This window comes from Miniopterus schreibersii (genome assembly GCF_964146895.1).
Source record: "Miniopterus schreibersii genome assembly, chromosome: X".
In the NCBI taxonomy this organism is placed as follows: domain Eukaryota; kingdom Metazoa; phylum Chordata; class Mammalia; order Chiroptera; family Miniopteridae; genus Miniopterus; species Miniopterus schreibersii.
The window spans coordinates 6,465,317-6,483,400 of NC_138104.1; the positions used below are offsets into that span (position 1 = coordinate 6,465,317).

Below are 18,084 nucleotides of genomic sequence, written 5' to 3' on the forward strand. Positions count from 1 at the left end.
TTATTGAGTTCCAGCTAAGTGCCAGGCACTGTACTAGGCTCTGGCGACTCAACTGTCAACAACACGGGTACAGCTCAGAGGACACACACTCATGGTGGTTGGGAAATGATAGGATGGAAGTACGGGATGCTGACCAACAACAGTTTTCAAACTTTTTGGTTTCAGGACCCCTTTACACGCAAAAATTATTGAAGACCCCAAAGAGCTTTTGTTTATGTGGATTATACTTATCAATATTTGTCACACTAAAATTAAAACAGTCATTTAAAAGTATTTATTAATTCCTTTAAAAATAACGAATCCATTATGTGTAAACATAAAGCTGCTAAACATAAAATTGAGGGTGGGGAAAAGCATCCCAAAAGAAATTATTTCTACTATTTCTTTGTTTCTAAACATTCTAACTCCCCAATTACCAGGTGTGTGAATATGGTTTCCACCATAACAATGATTTTTAAGTAGTATCTTGAGTTCTTTTTTTCTTTTTTTTTCCAATTACATTTCTTTTTTATGATGTTCTTGTGTTGGGAACTATTGGAGAACTGAACTTGCATGCATTTTTATAATATAGATAATATGAATTTTATTAGGTTCATTTAAGCATCAGTAAATATTTCTTCCTGGATCCAAAAATAGTATACAGCTGTTTCCAGCAATGTGTTATGGACTCCCATTTCATTCCTGGGTGAATTAATAGCATAGGTGATAATGTGCTACATAACCCTAGTGCCTGCTGAGTGCCTGCGATATCCACAGGATCCTCTGAGTAGATAGTCAAAAAGGTTCCTCATGCCTGTGTCCCATGTGACCCAGCCACCCTAGCCCAAAGGCTATCCAGAGGCCTGTGAAGCAACTTGACAGGGTAGCCCTGCATTCTAGACAATTTGATGAATTGAGCCAATTAGAGCCTCCCCCAGTGAGAAGAATGAATCTGGAGCATACAGGGACAGGGTCAGAGTAGCACAGAAGCAGGGAGGCTCATACAGGAATGGTCATAAGCAGAACAGAGACCTGCTGTGAAGTTCCCCAGAGGTGAGAGGAGAAGCTGACACAGTGATAGAGAGTCACTGAGTTACTGTACCAGTGGAGTTGGAAGCTAAGCACACTTGTACCTAAATGGCATTCTATTAGACCATGAGACCTGACAGTTATTTTTTAAACAATGCTATTGTCTCTATGAGGCCTGGCTCCTCTTTGTTCTTATTTCCCTATGTATTCATAGAATTAACTCCCTAGTAACCAAGGTAATCTGAAAGCATCTCTGTCTTCGTAACCTGTCTTTTTTAAGATTTTTCGCAAGTCACAGAAATGCTCAAGATAAGCAAAAAGGGGGGACTCATTATTATAAGATAGGGGGGAGCTCCTGAAACTCCAGGATAAGAATGTAGATGGGCTGCCTGAAGGGCTGCTGTACCCAGGAAGCCAAACCCTTCTTGGAACCCAGACAGCTGGCTTATTTCCTAATATCTTCTTCATTCTTCTCTCTTTGACCTCTGTACATAGTAATCTGTGCTGTACTCCTAGTCTGATAGGCCATGGCCTTTTTTTATTATTTTATTTTATTTTATTATTTTATTTTATTTTATTTTTGTTTAAAATATTACAGATGTCCCTTTGTTTTCCCAATGACCTGTTCCACCCCATCCCACCCCCTTCCCCAGTCCCTCTCCCCACCGTTGTCCGTGTCCTTGGGTTGTGCATATATGCATATAAATTTTTTGGGTAACCTCTTCCCCTCCACCTACCTGCCCTCCTCTATCCCTCTGACATTCGTCAGTCTCATCTATGCTTCCATGTCATTGAATCTATTCTGTTCATCTGTTTATTAAGTTCTTTAGATTCCACATATAAGTGAGATCACGTAATGTTTGTCTTTCTCTGGGCCATGACCTTCTTGGTGGATAAAAATACATTAACCTGGGAACTGGATGGGGTGGCGAGTGGAGGGCGGTAGTCCAGTGGTGGGAGAAGGAGGCGGCAGCGGCAAATCCCTATAAATGGCGCCAAAGCAGGACCCAAAGCCTAAATTCCAAGAGGGTGAGCGAGTGCTGTGCTTTCATTGGCCTCTTCTTTATGAAGCAAAGTGTGTAAAGGACAAACAAGTGAAATATTTTATACATTACAGTGGGTGGAATAAAAATTGGGATGAACAGGTCCCAGAAAGCAGAATACTCAAATATGTTGGCACCAATCTCCAGAAACAGCGAAAACTTCAAAAAGCCAATCAAGAACAGTGTGCAGAGGGGAAGATGAGAGGGGCTGCCCTGGGAAAGAAAACATCTGGTCTGCAACAGAAAAACGTTGAAGTGAAAACAAAAAAGAACAAACAGAAAACACCTGGAAATGGAGATGGTGGCAGCACCAGTGAGACACCTCAGCCTCCTCGCAAGAAAAGAGCTGGAGTAGATCCTACTGTTGAAAATGAAGAAACATTCACGAACAGAGTTGAAGTAAAGATTCCTAAAGAACTAAAACCATGGCTTGTTGATGACTGGGAGTTAATTACCCGCCAGAAACAGCCCTGTTATCTTCCTGCCAAGAAGAATGTGGATTCCATTCTGGACGATTATGCAAATTACAAGAAATCTCTAGGAAACATGGATAATAAGGAGGATGCTGTTAATGAAGTTGCGGTGGGGATAAAGGAATATTTCAATGTAATGTTGGGCACTCAGCTGCTCTACAAATTTGAGAGACCACAGTATGCCGAAATTTTCGCAGACCACCCTGATGCACCCCAAGTTCCATGTGTATGGAGCGCCACATCTACTGAGATTATTTGTACAGATTGGAGCGATGCTGGACTATACACCTCTGGATGAGAAGAGCCATGCTTTGTTACTGAGTTATCTTCACAATTTCCTAAAATACCTGGCAAAGAATTCTGAAACTTTGTTTAGTGCCAGCAACTATGAAGTGGCTCCTGAGTACCACCGGAAAGCTGAGTGAAGCACTTACTTACACTTATGTTTGGATCTCTGTAACACATTTCTGTTCTTAGTCCTTCTCTTGTACAAATGATGTACTTTTAAAATGTTAGTGTATAATAGAATTGATGTTTGTTTTCTGTTTGATTTTAAACAGAGAAAAAAGGGATTACAGCTAACCCCCCCAAAAAAAACACATTAATCTACAAAAGCAGAAATTGCTTGGCCAGAGAAGTCACCTATCTGGCCTAGGAACTTTTTCTGGAAAATTACTGAACTATACCAAATGAGATTTTTTTTTAATGGCTTATTCAAGCTAACTCTATTTGGGAATTTTCCTGTCCCCACTTCCTATAATCTCAAGACTAGTGGAAATAAAAGTAACTCCTTTTGACAAATGATTGATAGGCCCCTGACCTAAAATGGTTTTAACTGTAGAAATTCTTAAACCCAAATTTCTATTTTCAGTATATATGCCAGCGTTAAATGTTTTGTGACACTTTCATCTTCAATGACAAACACTTGCCCATTGGACATTTTGGTTATAACTAAGTTTGTGCCTTTGTTTTCCTGTGTTATAGCATATTATTAAGTCCATTATTCTAAGTCTGGGTCTGAGCAAAATTGAGAAGTATATAAAATTTGTTTTTCATGTGTCCCATCTCTCCACCCATTTAGAGCCCTCTCCAAAGAAGTGATATCTTCCACAGTAACATTTCTGGCACCACAATGGGCAGTGTGAAAGAAAATGGAGATATTGGAGCGTACTTGTTAAGTTAGTCCTGACAAGGATAATCTGTAAAAAATAAATAAAATAAATAAAATAAATTTAAAAATACCATCTCCTCCAAAAAACAAAAGCAAAAAACAAACAAACAAACAAAAAACACACAAAGCCATGAATTTTAATCCCAACTCTTTAACTCTCTAAGGGAGACTGATGCCCTATAAAACTAAGGAATTATTTTATATCGGACCCCTAAGTCACTTTGGGATTACTTAGAATGAAGAAAATTAAAGCTCTTTGAACTCTAGTTTTATCAACTGCTAAAAGGCTCTCTCTTGGCTTTTGTAATCTGGTACTTGTATCAAGTTATCTCTAAAATGTTATACCTAGGAGAGTAAAGATGTAATTTATACCCAGAGTGAGGAAAATAGTAAAATCTTTGGGAGCTTTTTGACTTGAAAATAACTTAAATTTTGGGATTAAAGTGGGTTCTCAGTTATATTCTGTCAAAAGTATTGTTTGTATTTATTTATTTATTTATTTATTTATTTATTTATTTATTTATCTTTATTGTTGAAAGTATTACAGATGTCCCCCTTTTCCCCCATTGATCCCCTCCACCCGACATCTGCCCCCCAGGCCTTCTCCACACTATTGTCTGTGTCCATGGGTTATGTGTGTAAATTCTTTGATTAATCTCCCCCACACACTTCCCTACCCCCACTTTCACTCTGATATTCCTCAGGATTGTTTTTAGAATATAAAGTTACACAGTGTTATTTTGTTTTAATATTTATTTGTTTTTCTGCACTTATTACACTGTCCAACTTAAAATAATACTAATACAATATTGGCACCCCCAAAGTAAACCAATTTTATAGAAATGTAAAGTCTAGTGTTAATATATATCCCCTTTTTGAGCTACATTAGCAAAGGTTTATAAATACACAAGCCATTTAAAGAAAGCTCAAAGCTACCAAAAGCACACTCCCAAATCATGTTTTTGAAAATGCTAATTTAGCTATCTCTAGTGCCAAACATATGCTTTAAACTACCCCAAGAAAACATTTTCTGAAATCACAAATCTCAATCTGATGTTTACTGAAAACTGTTGTTTGAAATCACAATTTTAACAATTTCATAGCAATAGCAAGTAGCAGCAGAAGATAGGAAACCAGAACCCTATATTTTATTTCCAAGGGCAGAGATTAAGCAGGCCATACTCTTACAGGACTTAAGCACCCCAGCAGATTTAAGGAATCAAGCAGGAAGATGATCTGATAACAACTGCACACTCAGGTGGTAGGGATTTCATGTGTCACTTCTGCATTTTTTAGAAAGAGGGCACTGCTTACCAGAAAGAAATGAATTTCCTTAAAGGAAGAATTTCAGACACTGGCAAGGTGGCAGATTTTTCAACAGGGGTTTCCTGGGACCCTCAAATGACACCATAAATGCCACTTATTCTGCCTGTAAATAAGGCAAGCTCTTCAAAATATTTGTGAAAGAAAGTTTGCCCAATTGTCAATCAATGGTAGTTGTAAGTAGAACTACATTAAGTCAGTAAGTGTTGACCCAGTAAGGCAAGCTCCTTGCCCCAGATCCTTACTCATTATCTTATACTCTGTGACCCCAAAACCTTTTCATTGTGATTGCTCAGCTTTAGTTATAATGGAATAGGGATTAATGGAGAGAGGCAGTGAAAAAAACCTGTGAAGGTTTATTTTTTAGGACTTTGTTTTTTAAGAAAAGTGCAGAAGAAATGTTTTTGATCCCCTTCTCATATGCAAGGTATAATGGCTAGATTTACACCACATAAATAAGTACAAACACAGTTTATGCAAATCACGGGGATATATGAGAAATTAGAAGGATTATAGATGTGATGGAAACAAATTAGATTTTTAAATGTTAGCCTGTTCATTTTATGAAACCTCCCTTAGAACCCACTGACATTTATAAATGTGTCTTTCTACATGTACTAGGGAGCTTCATTTTATTTAGAAAGCCCAATAACATTAATGTTTATACATTACAGAAAATCATGGTTTGTCTTTTACTTATAAGGGTCCTTCACTCGTAAGATTTCAACACAATTCACAAACAACAAAAACCCTGACACCATACACCTATCCCCAGCTCAGAATCAAATACACACGCTGGGAGGAAAAATACTATTTTAATTTAAAATCTAGACTCTGTCTTCTTCTTTCACACTACACCCAGTGAACAAGGTCGCACTAATTTCAGAAACCTGCATGCTCCCAGCACACGGAACCCTTCCCATCACAGTCAGGTTGTCAAGAGATATATCCGCAGTTAGAGAGTCAGGCTGCTTTGCCTTGCAGCAGAATAACTCTGCTTTAAAATGCTCCTGGAAGGTTTTGCTCAGCCAGTAAAGAGCAAAAGGATTTACACAGGAATTGCTGAAAGCCAGAACCCGAGACAAAATGGTGACTACAAAATGAACAGCAGAGGGGTCCACATAGGTTTCATAAGCAAATGAGCGGTAGACATACAAAAGGTGACTCGGAAACCAGCAGAGAGCAAATAGAGCCACCAACACCAACACCGTTTTGGCAGTTCTCTTCCGGGATTCAATCTATAAGAGGGAAGAAAAATGGCAAAAGAAAAAAAAATCATTTAAAGAGCCATTCTCTAAATTTACATAGAAATTTATAGTTAACAAGCTTGTGTCCCTTTAAACGTGCTTTTATGAGATAACTGCCTGGGACGTGTGGGAAGGCAGCTTGTGGCTATAGAATACAACATGGTGACCCATGATCTTGATCTTATTAGTTCTAATTCAGAGGTGCCCACCTCTGGTTTTGAGATCCTCTAGGACATTTCCAATGATCTCAAGAAGTGTTGAATTCTGGAAATTTTCATTTAATTAAGAACAGAGAGAGATACTATGCAAGACTGCTTTCACCATACTAGCAGAGGTGACTAGGTGAATATTATTCTGGGGTTTATGAAAGTTGCCAAGTTGGTACCAAAATTGTTTTTACTTTATGGGAATTCTAAATATATAGTCAAAGGAATAAAACCAATGTGCTTTCTTCATATGTGAAAATAATCCTACACCTATTTCTTAAAATGTATTGATTTTTAGAGAGAAAGAGAGGAAAGAGGATGGGGAGAAACTTCAATTTGTTATTCCACTTATTTATGCATTCATTGGTTGTTTCTTGTATGTACCCTGACTGGGGATCGAACACACACCCTTGGAGTATGGGGATGACATTCTAATCAACTGAGCTAGCCATTCAGGGCCAATCTTACACCTATTAATAAGAAAAATGAACCAGATGAAATGAAGACATTGCCTGTGGTCACAGATAGAGCAAAGATAACTCTTCACGTGGGCATGCAACTTTAGCACCACTGTTTAACCAACCCAATGGACCAGCTCCAAAAAAAAGGCACTGAGCTCTCCATAAACTTGTCAAGAGGTAAATGGAATTATTCTTCTCCCTCAAGAAATATAGAAATCCTGTTGCATTTTTAAAAATCAAATGGAACAATGTTTTGGCATCATTCTTTTTAGTTTGTTCATATTTATGGGAGGAGAGCACACATGGCTCTTGCAATAGTCTTTTTTCTTTTTTTTCTTTTAGGAATTCCTGTCAATAGGATTAAACAAGCGTCTGTGAGTCACTTCTCTCTTGCCACTGGCACTTCATCCCTGGAGACTATGGTTTACTCATCTGTGTGTAAGTGGTTTGCATTGAATAATGTTATAGCTTCTTGCCAGTTGTATCATCCTGTGTTTTTCTATCATTCTGTTACACTTTTTAAAGCAAAAGATGCTTCTCTTTATAGTCTCCCCTTGTGCAACGTTCCTCACTATTCCACTGGGTAAATAATTTTGACTGCTCCCAAACTTCAGCTGTCCCTTTTCTAATAATAGTAGTTCTTCCATTTATTGAATGCTTACTATGCACCAAGAACTATGCTAAGCATTTCATATATAACACCCACGCTGAATCTTCTTTTTACAGACGAGGAAACTGAGGCTCAGGGAGGTTAAGTAACTTGCTCAAGATTGCTCAGCTATTGTGTGATGGAGCTGGAATTAAATTCTGGCTCTGACAGACTCCAGAGCCCATGACCACAACAAAAGTACTACAGTGTTATTGTATTTATTGTTCACAGGTGCTAAACTAGGACCTTTCACTTCTAAATTCATGCATGAGTCCTGATTAATACATACCTGCCTGTGGGCATGTTTGTGTTCCTCAATAGGCATGTGCAAGGTACTTTTGTAAAGAGCCCTAGCAATCAAAGAATAATAGACAGAGATAACAGAGAGTGGAATCATGTAGAACACCAAGAAGCACAGCAGAGAATGTATCTCTTGCACGAGCCTCTTTGAAGCAGGATAAGAGGTACATGATTCAAACGTTGTATTTTTGTTGGGATCTCGAAAAGTATATACATTTGAAAATATAGCCTCAGGTACAGCAATTATCATAGACATGATCCAGATGCAGCCAGCTTTGGCATAGGTCTTCAGGATGGCATTGGAGGGCTGTTGCTCCAGTGGCTTCACAATTGCCTTGTATCTAGAAACACATAAATATAGGAAAAGATCAAATAAATATCTTGATTAGAGAACCTTAGGGTTAAAAGTAGTCATCCAGTTCTACCTCCTATCTGAATGTACGTAACTTAAGTCAACATCAACCAGCTGGAGTTAGTTATGGTTTCAAATATACATAATACATCCCAGTATTTTTTATCTGTGCCAATTACTTCTTCTTTTATTCACCAGTATGAGATATTCCAGATTTGCAATTTTGTAATTTTATATGTAGATCCTCTATTTAGGACAAATAAGTTTTTTCCAGCACGATTTTATGTGTGATTGAGAGTAATTCACTACCTGAGCATTACCTTAAGTATTCTAAAATACATTTTGTATAAGTGACTGATGTTAAACCTAGTTCTCCTTTGCTCATGAGTGAGCAGTCATGGAATTCCTAAAAAAGATTTCCATTATTTTATGCAGGAAAGAGGAGAGGGTTAATTTCTTCCCTGTTGAAAAGTGTTAATTTGTTGCCCAAGCCTGTTGCAGGTAGATTTGGGGCAAGGTGAGGATGAAATGGGAAGCCCTGTGCTCATGCAAAGATGCCTCTTTATTCTGACATATCCACCTTAAAATCTACAGCCTTTAAGTAAATCTGACCACAAATAAAATACTTAAAAATCCAGTCAAAGCAAAGATCCAAAAAAGGCACCGGGAAAGCTTTTCATCCTCTCAGATTCCAGAATCTGAAGAAGCTATTCCTCCCAGTCCTATCAGGCATTGATTCCTTATAGGCTTCTTGCAGACTTTCTTAAGCATCACTTTTAAAATTTAGAGCCCCAGTTTTGTTCATGTTTTCAGTTACCATTCTACAATAGGAAGACAGAAAAACACACAATGCTTAGACTGCAAATATCCTAACAGAGCCTGAATACTGACTGCCGGAGGGTCTCACACTCTCTATCCATAGAGCTCTAAAAGTTGAACAAGATTAATTTATTTTTCTGAAAACAACAATGTCATTGAATGCCCAGAGAGAAAACAAATACAATTAAGTAATGACATTACACTGACTTTCCAGGGAGCTGAAAACCTCACCATTTTTCTGCCGTTAATCAATTTGGTAAATTTCAAATAAATTAGATGCACGAGTCTTTTTTACTGATCTTCCGGTAGTCAGTAATGCATATATGGTCAATTTCACACTTAGGCTGATGTTTTAATGTTGACAATATTGCACCACTAGGCTGCACTAACGTATAAAGCATGAATTGTTTTTCTTTTCAACTGGGACAATTTTCGGTGATAAATTGGGGAGGGGGAAACATTTTTTAAATATTCTTTCAAGCAAGCAATTACACCTCAAAGAGAAAACATTACCCCTAAAACATACAATTTCAACCTCTCCTCTAATGCTAACACGGGAATTTTAATGTTCGTACACCAACTTTTATTTAAAATGCCCCCCAATTTTTCAATCTTACACCGGGCTTACAGCGTGAGAAAAGCAGAATAGTAGCCAGTGAACGCTAAGTACAAGCTTTCCTTTTTTTCCCCATCTCATTTCACACTCCGGCAAATATAACTGAGAAAAAAGAAACCCACCTGTCAGCGCTGAGAATTGTTAACGTGAACACTGATACACCAACAGAAGTGAGCCGGATGAAAGAGAGCACCTTACATCCAATTCTTCCGAACATCCATTCTTCTGCAAGGTAGTGGGTTACTTCCACTGGCACACAAGTTAGCAGAAGTAAAAGATCTCCAAAAGCCAGGCTAGTGATGAAAATATTTGGAACCGTTTGCATGGATTTGGTCTTGAAAAAGACTTTGATGAGAATAGCATTTCCAAGGATGCCCACTGAAATGATCACAGCAGACGTTATATAGATGGCACACAATGCTTCTATTCCTGGAGTATTGTCTCCTGTCCATCCTTTATTTTTGGTATCATTAGGAACGACAGGGCTGGATGATTCTGTGTCATTTGTGATTGAAATCAAAGTCTCATTAGGTGACTGAGGCTGCCTTTGAGGCATTTCTTCTGAAGACTATGCCTTTAATATTTCTCCTGTTCAGCTCAAATGTAGCTGATTGTCACGTCTAATGCCCACATCTACTTATGAGATGCTGGAGAAACAGAGCAGAATGGCAAGGAAACTCAAGACATCCAGATACTGCTTTCCTTCAGTTTTTCTGTTTCCCAGCATGCTTGGCTAAGTGCTCAGGAATCAGGCAGTGAAGAGTCACAGGTGGAGGAGTTTCATTGGTGCTTCAGTGACAGTAGGAGGGGGCCCGGAAAATGCTCTGCAGTTGCATATTGTTACCTCTTGGGGAGTCCTCTGAATACCCTGATAGTATAGACTAATACCTGTTGTTTATTAGAATCACTCTGCTTCGATATTGGACCACGAAGATCTATATAGATCTTGTCACTTTTTTCTGGAACTCATCATTCACTTTTCTGCAGTCAAGCATGGCCTAATGCAATATCTTTTACATGATAAATAAGTATGTGTGTCCCCTGAAGCACAAACCTGAACCCACTTCTCTAGATTTCATATCAGGGAAATCACTCACATTTTGCCCTAGCTGGTTTCTCAGTGGTTAGAGTGTTGGCCTGCAGACTGAGGGGTCCAGGGTTCAATTCCTGCCAAGGGCATCTACCTCGGTTGCAGGCTCAATCTCCAGCTTTGTGAGGGTGCATGTGGGAGGCGACCAATCCATGTCTCTCTCTCACATTGATGTCTCTCTCTCTCTCTCTTCCTTCCACTCTCTTTGAAAAGCAGTGGAAAAAATATCCTCTAGTGAGGGTAAAAAAAAAAAAAATTAAATCGCTCACATTTTGACAGGGCTAATGTCACCTCCAAGGAGGGGTAATTCAGGTGACCTGGGCTTATCACCTCGCTCTTACACATGGTAATTCTCAACTTTGTGCGTATTACTGGGTCTGCATGGCACAATTGCAAAGCAATCTTTATGAGATGAAAAATGCAGGAAAACTACCAGTTGCTTTTCTCTAAATGTCCTAATAAAACAGTTTTTAGTGTTTGACTGTCTGTTTTAATGCTATATATTTTTAAATGCTTTTTAGGATTTTTCTCTTTAGAAATGGTTGCAATTAATCTGCCTTGTTCCAAAACAAAATAACACAGAACACAGCTCAAGGTTCTTACACAAAAGGACTTGTAAGAATGAAAATCATTCTTTTCAACTGAGGGAAAGCCATAGGTTACTCGAGAGGTGATGAGCATGTAGTTGTAGATTATATGAACGGAAGGAGGCAGAAAATCAAGACAATTTACTTTAGTACCAGCAAGAAAAGGCCCTTGTTACAGAAAATGTAAGTATGTGATTTATGTGTGTGTATGTGGGGTAGGGGGTTGTTTGGGAGTGGGAAGCCAGCAGTTTGGAGGCATTTAATAATATATCCTGCTAAGAAATATTTTCTGAAATGATCAATTTCAAAGGATAATCTCTTAGCTAGGAGAAACTTTTTGTAGTAAGATGTTTATAAATATATATATCCATATAAGAATTAGCCTGGGAAGTGAAGTGAAAAGCAGCAAAGAATTTGGCTAGCCAGTGAACAGGAGGGGCAAACAAAGATTGCTCTTTATACTGAGAAAATAGGTGTAATACATCCTACAGGGAAAGCGAATTGGATTAATTGAATCAATTATCTGGTTAATCTGAGTACCTAAAACACACCTATCCTCTACCCTTTATGAAATTATCTCCAAAGATAATTTAATTACTCAGTTAAATAGCTATTCTGACAGGAATGGGGAGGGGAAATGTTTGGGTAAACCCAAATACCTTAGCTTTTAGTATACATACTTAGTAATTATATGCACTGGACCAGGTCTTTAAGATGTTCTCTATAGCCCTGGCCAGCGTGGCTCAGTGGATAGAACGTCAGCCTGTGGACTGAAAGGTTGTGGGTTCAATTCCCGGTCAAAGGCATGTATCTGGGTTGCAGGTTCAATCCAAGGCCCCAGTTGGGGTGCATGCTGGATGCAACCACTTGATGTGTCTCTCTCACATTGATGTTTCTCTCTCTCTCCCTCCATCCCTTCCACTCTCTCTAAAAAAATCAGTGGGGAAAAGAAAAGAAAAAAGAATTAAGATGTTCTCTATAGAAAACAGCTTTATATGGTCCATATCTTTTCCCACAAAACTAATGATAAAATCTCTCTGGGATTCCTAGATATCTTTTAGCAAAGAGCAAATAGTATCTCCCAATTCACACCTCAGCTGGTGGCCACACAGCAAGAAACAAAACCTGTGTATGATTTCCAAAATCATCTGGATTCCAAAGATCTCAGGTATGCTTTTCTTCAAGCTGCCGCCACCAGCCTGCCCTTCCTCCTCCCTCTTCCTTCTAGTCAGGAGATGTCAGGAGAGAGCAGTGATATTGGGGTGCTGTTGGAATAATGGTGTTCTTATCTCTAGAATTCTAGAATCCCAGAATATCAGAGATTTAAGTGACTCGAGATATGATAAAATTGAATCCTCTATTTTTTCAGAGGCAGAAATGAGGTTCAGAGGGAGAAAGTATCTCATACAAGGTCACACAGGTATTTTATAGAGAAATGGGTTATCTCTTGATTCCAAAAGGTTAAAAATCAGTAACAAGAGCTGAAAAAAACTCTCAGTTCCTGACCGTAATCCATATTTCCTCATTTGGCATTGTGGACTTAGGTTTTCTGCATATTTTACTAACCAAAGAACAAGAGATTTCCTGCCTAACAAGCAATTCATGCTAGATAATTTAAATGCATATGCTTTCATATCTACTTCTTTTACCTTATAATTCACCAACAAAACATAACCATGTCTTTTGTAGTTAAAGTTACAGGGCACTTAGCCTATACAAAATGATGAAATCCTTTTGTTTGGTTTTAGTGCATAATTGGTCAATATTATCATCCAAGGTTTTCAAAACCAACTACCTGGCTATAGATTAAGCAGCTGTAACACAATCTTAATGTGGACTTTAACTTGAAGGAGGTATTGTATATTGAACAAATAAATCAGCATTTTTCTGAAGTTGGGTTTCCTGATTCAGTCCAATTCACTTAGTGTTGGCAAAATCTTTTTTAAATTTCCAAGGAGCTGGGGATCTAAGGGTGCTAAAGAACTCTTCTCTCCCTCTAATGTGCTGGGGAGAAGGATTAGAAAACAGTTGGTAGAGAGAGAGACTGTAGATTTGGCCCCGAGGTTCTTAGCCATCATTTACACAGAGCAGTGGTTCTCTCAAATTTTGGCTTATATCAGACTCACCAGGAAGGCTCATCAAAATACAGATTGCTCGGTTTCGCCTCCAGAGTTTCTAATTTGTTAGTTCTGGGTGGAGCCTGAGTATTTGCATTTCTAACAAGTTCCCAGGTGATATAGCTGCTGCTGGTTGGGAACCACACTCTGAGAACTACTTATGTAGGATAAAAATAACTCAGTTGTTTAAGAGAAGCATGACATTTCTTGATATTGAGGTCGAAGAGATAATTCTGTTAGTCTTCATTAAAGAAAAAGGAATTCTTTAACGTGATGGATACTTCAAAAATGTTCCCTATATTTTTCAGTCTTTGGTAAGCCAGATCTACTGAATTCTTGGGTACCTATGTTCAAATCACCAAAGGTGCTTGGGGTGATTTTTCCAATGGGAGAAAGATAAAGTGAGTGAACTTTTTGCCTATAACTCAAGTGCTAATTCTGTTTGTATCTTTGAGAACTGAAAAATAAATAACCAGATTTCTCAACCTATAAGTCTCTAATTACAGAGGTTTCTTCTTCTTTTTTTTTAATCTTTACCCAAGGATATGTTTTTATTGATTTTTGGAGAGACTGGAAGGGAGGGAGGGAGAGAGGGAGGGAGGGAGAGAGAGAGAGAGAGAGAGAGAGAGAGAGAGAGAGAGAGAGAAACATTGATCAGTTGCCTCCAGTATGTGCCATGACCGGAGACTGAACCCCCAACCTAAGTGTGTGCCCTGACCGGGAATTGAGCCCATAACCTTTTGGTATATGGGACAACACTACAACCAAGTGAACCACCAGACAAGGCACAGGTTTAATATACACACACACACACACACACACACACTCATTTGCTGAGAAACAAAATAGATTTATTTGTAATTAATTAACTGGGTCAATTTTAAGAGAACACAATTTGACTTGTGGGTGACTTGGATCTATGTAATAGTGATTTCTGGTGTCACAGAGTTCTCTGTTCTCCCACATAGTTTTTGCTCCGAAACTTTACTGGTAGTTTCGTATTTCAAGGGGAGACTATTCAGAATGACTTCTGCAGAGACAAACTAGAATAAATACAAACTGTGTAATGGTAGGCTCTATAAATAGTAGAAATTCCAATTGAAATTTTTAAGTGGAAATTTTGGTTAAAGCAAATTGCTTGTCATGATTAAACCAATGGCTCCTTCAAAGTGAACAACCTTGTAAGTTATTCAGACTTAGATGCCTTTATACACTCGAATCACTGTACTTGTTCACCCACACATGCCTAATATTGTATGCTGTGGTCAATGTGAAGTTCTACAGTTATAATAGTGAGGCAGTTTTGCAGCAGATAATGTTTAGGCTTCCTGAATATTGAGGTACAGATTACGAAGTAGATGAATTTATCTTTTAGTGCATTTCTACCTCTTCTCAGTAATCTCCCTTTTCTTAGAATTCTCTCAGGTCCCTGATCATGTGTTCCATCCCCACAGGGTTTACTTTCAGCCTCCTGCAGGTTAATCTATGTTAAGGTGCTTTAAATAAATAAAGACCCTACACTTGCCATATGGCTTCACAACTCCACTCCTACGTATCTACCCAAGATAAGTGAAAGCATATGTTCACACCAAGACTTGTATGTAAATGTATGTGGAAACATTATTCATAAAAATAAACTGGAAACAACTTAAATGTCCATCAGCTAGCAACTGGGTAAACAAAATCCATACAATGGGATATGATTCAGCAATAAAAAAACAACAACTAGTTTTTAATCTAGTTCATTGGTTATCAATTTTACTTTTTTATGAGACATAGCTATTAACATTCTGTGGCTATTTAGTTAGCAACATGAAACCCTTTCATGATCTATAAGTTGTAGTGGGAATTGTCCCAAATCAAAATGGTGACTCTTGAAAATTGGAAATTGCATATTATCAGAGACACAAATGATTAAGTGCATTTTCATTATTCTTTTCTCACCTTCACTGTAGTATGGGGATAGCGAGAGATTTGGTTTTCCTACATATTAGCAGTAAACTCTTATGAGTTCAGACTAGTCACTAATCCCAAGTAAGAACAAAGTATTGGTATATGTTACAACAAGGATGAATGTCAAACATACTCAATGAAAGACTCTAGATACAACATTTGATTCTTAAAACAAAATTTCTAGAAGAGGAAAAATTAGAAAGGCACATCAGTAGTTGCCTGGGTCTGGAGGTTGGGGCAAGGGTGACTGCTGAGGGACACAGGGAAAGTTTGGGGATGTTCTAAAATGATGTTGTTTGATGATGGCTGCATGATTGCATAAATTTATTAAAACTCAAACTGTACTTGTAAAACAGATGCATTCATGGAATGTAAATTATACCTCAAGAAAGCTGGAAAATGAGAAAAAAATATAGCAAGCCCTGGGCTAGATGCCATTGAGGAGTAGAAATGAGTAACATATTTCTAGTACAGCGATGGTGGGGCAGGAGGGTGTCAACTGTGCTTGGGGAAAAAGTCTGCTCTTCCTGGTACTGCTGCTTCTCCTCTGGACATCAGACTATCCACCCCACAGCATTTTACCCAGACTAGGCATCATGCTTTAGGGAGATACATACATGAGTAAGACTCAGCACCTGCTCTCAAAGAACTTAATGAAAGATAAGGTAAGGACACAAATAACCTGGAAACCTGAATTTTTCTGGCTCCAACACACAGTTACAAGATCTTTAACTTCTTGCAAACTCTTCCACTTCCAGCACTTCTGGCAGCCCCTAAGGATGAGGGTCTTACATGTAGTTTGAGACTAAGGTTGTGGGAGAGTTCGTGGCAACTGTTTAACCCTTTACGGTCTTTCCTAGGGCCTTCCCTGTGCTCACAAACAAGTATATTCCCACCAGCACTATTGATGGTCCACTGGGCACCCCACACCCTGCCCTACAGTGTCCATGTCACTAAGCTGGACTTTGTAGTCTTCTCCAGTGTTCCACCAAACACAGCTGTTGCTCTCCAGTGATCACCACTTGTCTTTTGGGAGCTGTCAGTATGATAGGATATGATAGGCCTGCAAATTAAAAATAAGGTCCCCTTAAATGTTAAAAGTTCTCATCTAGGTTTAAATATTAATTGCAGAATGTGCATTTCCTTTGTCCTCTCATTTGACCACAACCAGACTTACATTAAGTGGAATAGGCGCTGCCTCAATGGCTTGATTTGAAGTAGAAGAGCAGCCACGATGTACTGAGTACCTACTGTGTGTTGGGTGCTATAATGTGTTTTCACAGGTGTTATCTTATTTAACTTGAAGACAGCTCTGAGAGGCAGATGATATGCTTTTGCATCTTAGAGGTTAAGAAATGCTTAGAAGGTAAAGAAATTTGCCTAAGGTTACAAGCATTTGCCAGTGGAAGAGCCAGAATTCAAATCCAGAACTTTATAGTACCAAGGTCTATTTCCTCCCCCCCCCCCCATTTACAAGGCCAGATGGAAAAGGAGAAAGCATAAAATAAAATGGAAGCAGAACAAAATCAGAAGCAAGGAACACAGGCAGCTAACTGGGCAGTTCCCTGGTGCATAGTATATGGGCCAGTATGGCTGTTATAAAGATCTACTCTAGGAGCCTGGCCTTTCTGGTTAATGACCTGGATGATCTTCAATGTAGATTCCTTTGGCACTACCTTGGGACCCCTAATCACTTGTGGGCAGCTCTGACTAGCTGGATCTGGCCTGATTTCTAAGAGTCAGGCTCATATATGGGAGGGGGTGGTGTGGATAATAAAGCTAAGCAGCTAGACTCTAAGAGGTAAGGCAAGGTGTGTAAATTAGAGAAGATGGGATACATGGAATGGGGAGGACAAGGATTGGTGATCCCGAGCTATTCCATGGATTCTTCTAGAACCTAACGGTAACATTCAAACCTATGATTCACCGACCTCCACCTCCTACCAAGAAACAAGAGAACTTCCCATCTAGGGAAGAAAAATGAAGGGCGCTTTGTAAATTATCAAGATAAGGCAGTTTAGGAAAGGTAGGAAAAAGGTAGAGTTGAAGTTATCTAAATTAAATGCAAAGGCAGAGCCACAAAAGTAAGAAAGGTAGCCTGAAGCCAAACCTGGAATGCTGGCCTGGAGCTCTTTATATGTCCCTTCGGCTCAAAGCCAAGATTGGTCTTATGGACTGGGCACTGGGACTGAATGCTCAGGTGGGAGTCCCACTGTCCCAGGAATGGGGACAGGAGAATGTCATAGTCTTAGAACATGACAGGATCTGCACGACCCTTCTTGCAGGCCATATAAAGTACTTTAGAGGCTGGTGCATGAGAAGAGTGACTTTCCTGGCAATGCTTCCCCCAGAACATCCCTCTCTCAGAAGATGGACTTCCGGGCTCTACAGACCATCTCTGTGGCATCTTTAGTACTGAGTGTTATTTGGATGTTTAAAATACATCTCTAGTAGGTGTGCAGAGGACCTGAATAATAAAAATTATGTACAGTGACACAGTCTAAATACCAGTGCCAGGAAAATAGACATGTAGGTGAGTTGAGATAATAGCTGAGAGTAATAAAGATAGCTTCAAGTCCCAGAGATGAACACAAATAATAATAAGTGGACAATGGATTCCTGAAAAGCAAAACAAATTGCTGGGGGCATTGTGAATTGGTAATTATGCT

At 38.9% G+C, this 18,084-nt stretch overlaps 1 protein-coding gene and 1 pseudogene across 2 annotated transcripts; one reads left to right on the plus strand and one right to left on the minus strand.

The window, feature by feature from the left end:
• Positions 1 to 1,997: 1,997 nt before the first annotated feature.
• Positions 1,998 to 2,949, plus strand: LOC308551706 (mortality factor 4-like protein 1 pseudogene; annotated as a pseudogene). Its single transcript has one exon. The product of its transcript is annotated as a mortality factor 4-like protein 1 pseudogene (transcript).
• Positions 2,950 to 5,845: 2,896 nt separating this feature from the next.
• Positions 5,846 to 10,224, minus strand: BRS3 (bombesin receptor subtype 3; the record flags this gene model as incomplete). Its single annotated transcript, XM_081125648.1, has 3 exons — positions 5,846 to 6,256; positions 7,871 to 8,222; positions 9,791 to 10,224. The coding sequence occupies 3 exons, from the start codon at positions 10,222 to 10,224 to the stop codon at positions 5,846 to 5,848; spliced, it is 1,197 nt and encodes a 398-aa protein (XP_080981774.1).
• Positions 10,225 to 18,084: the final 7,860 nt, after the last annotated feature.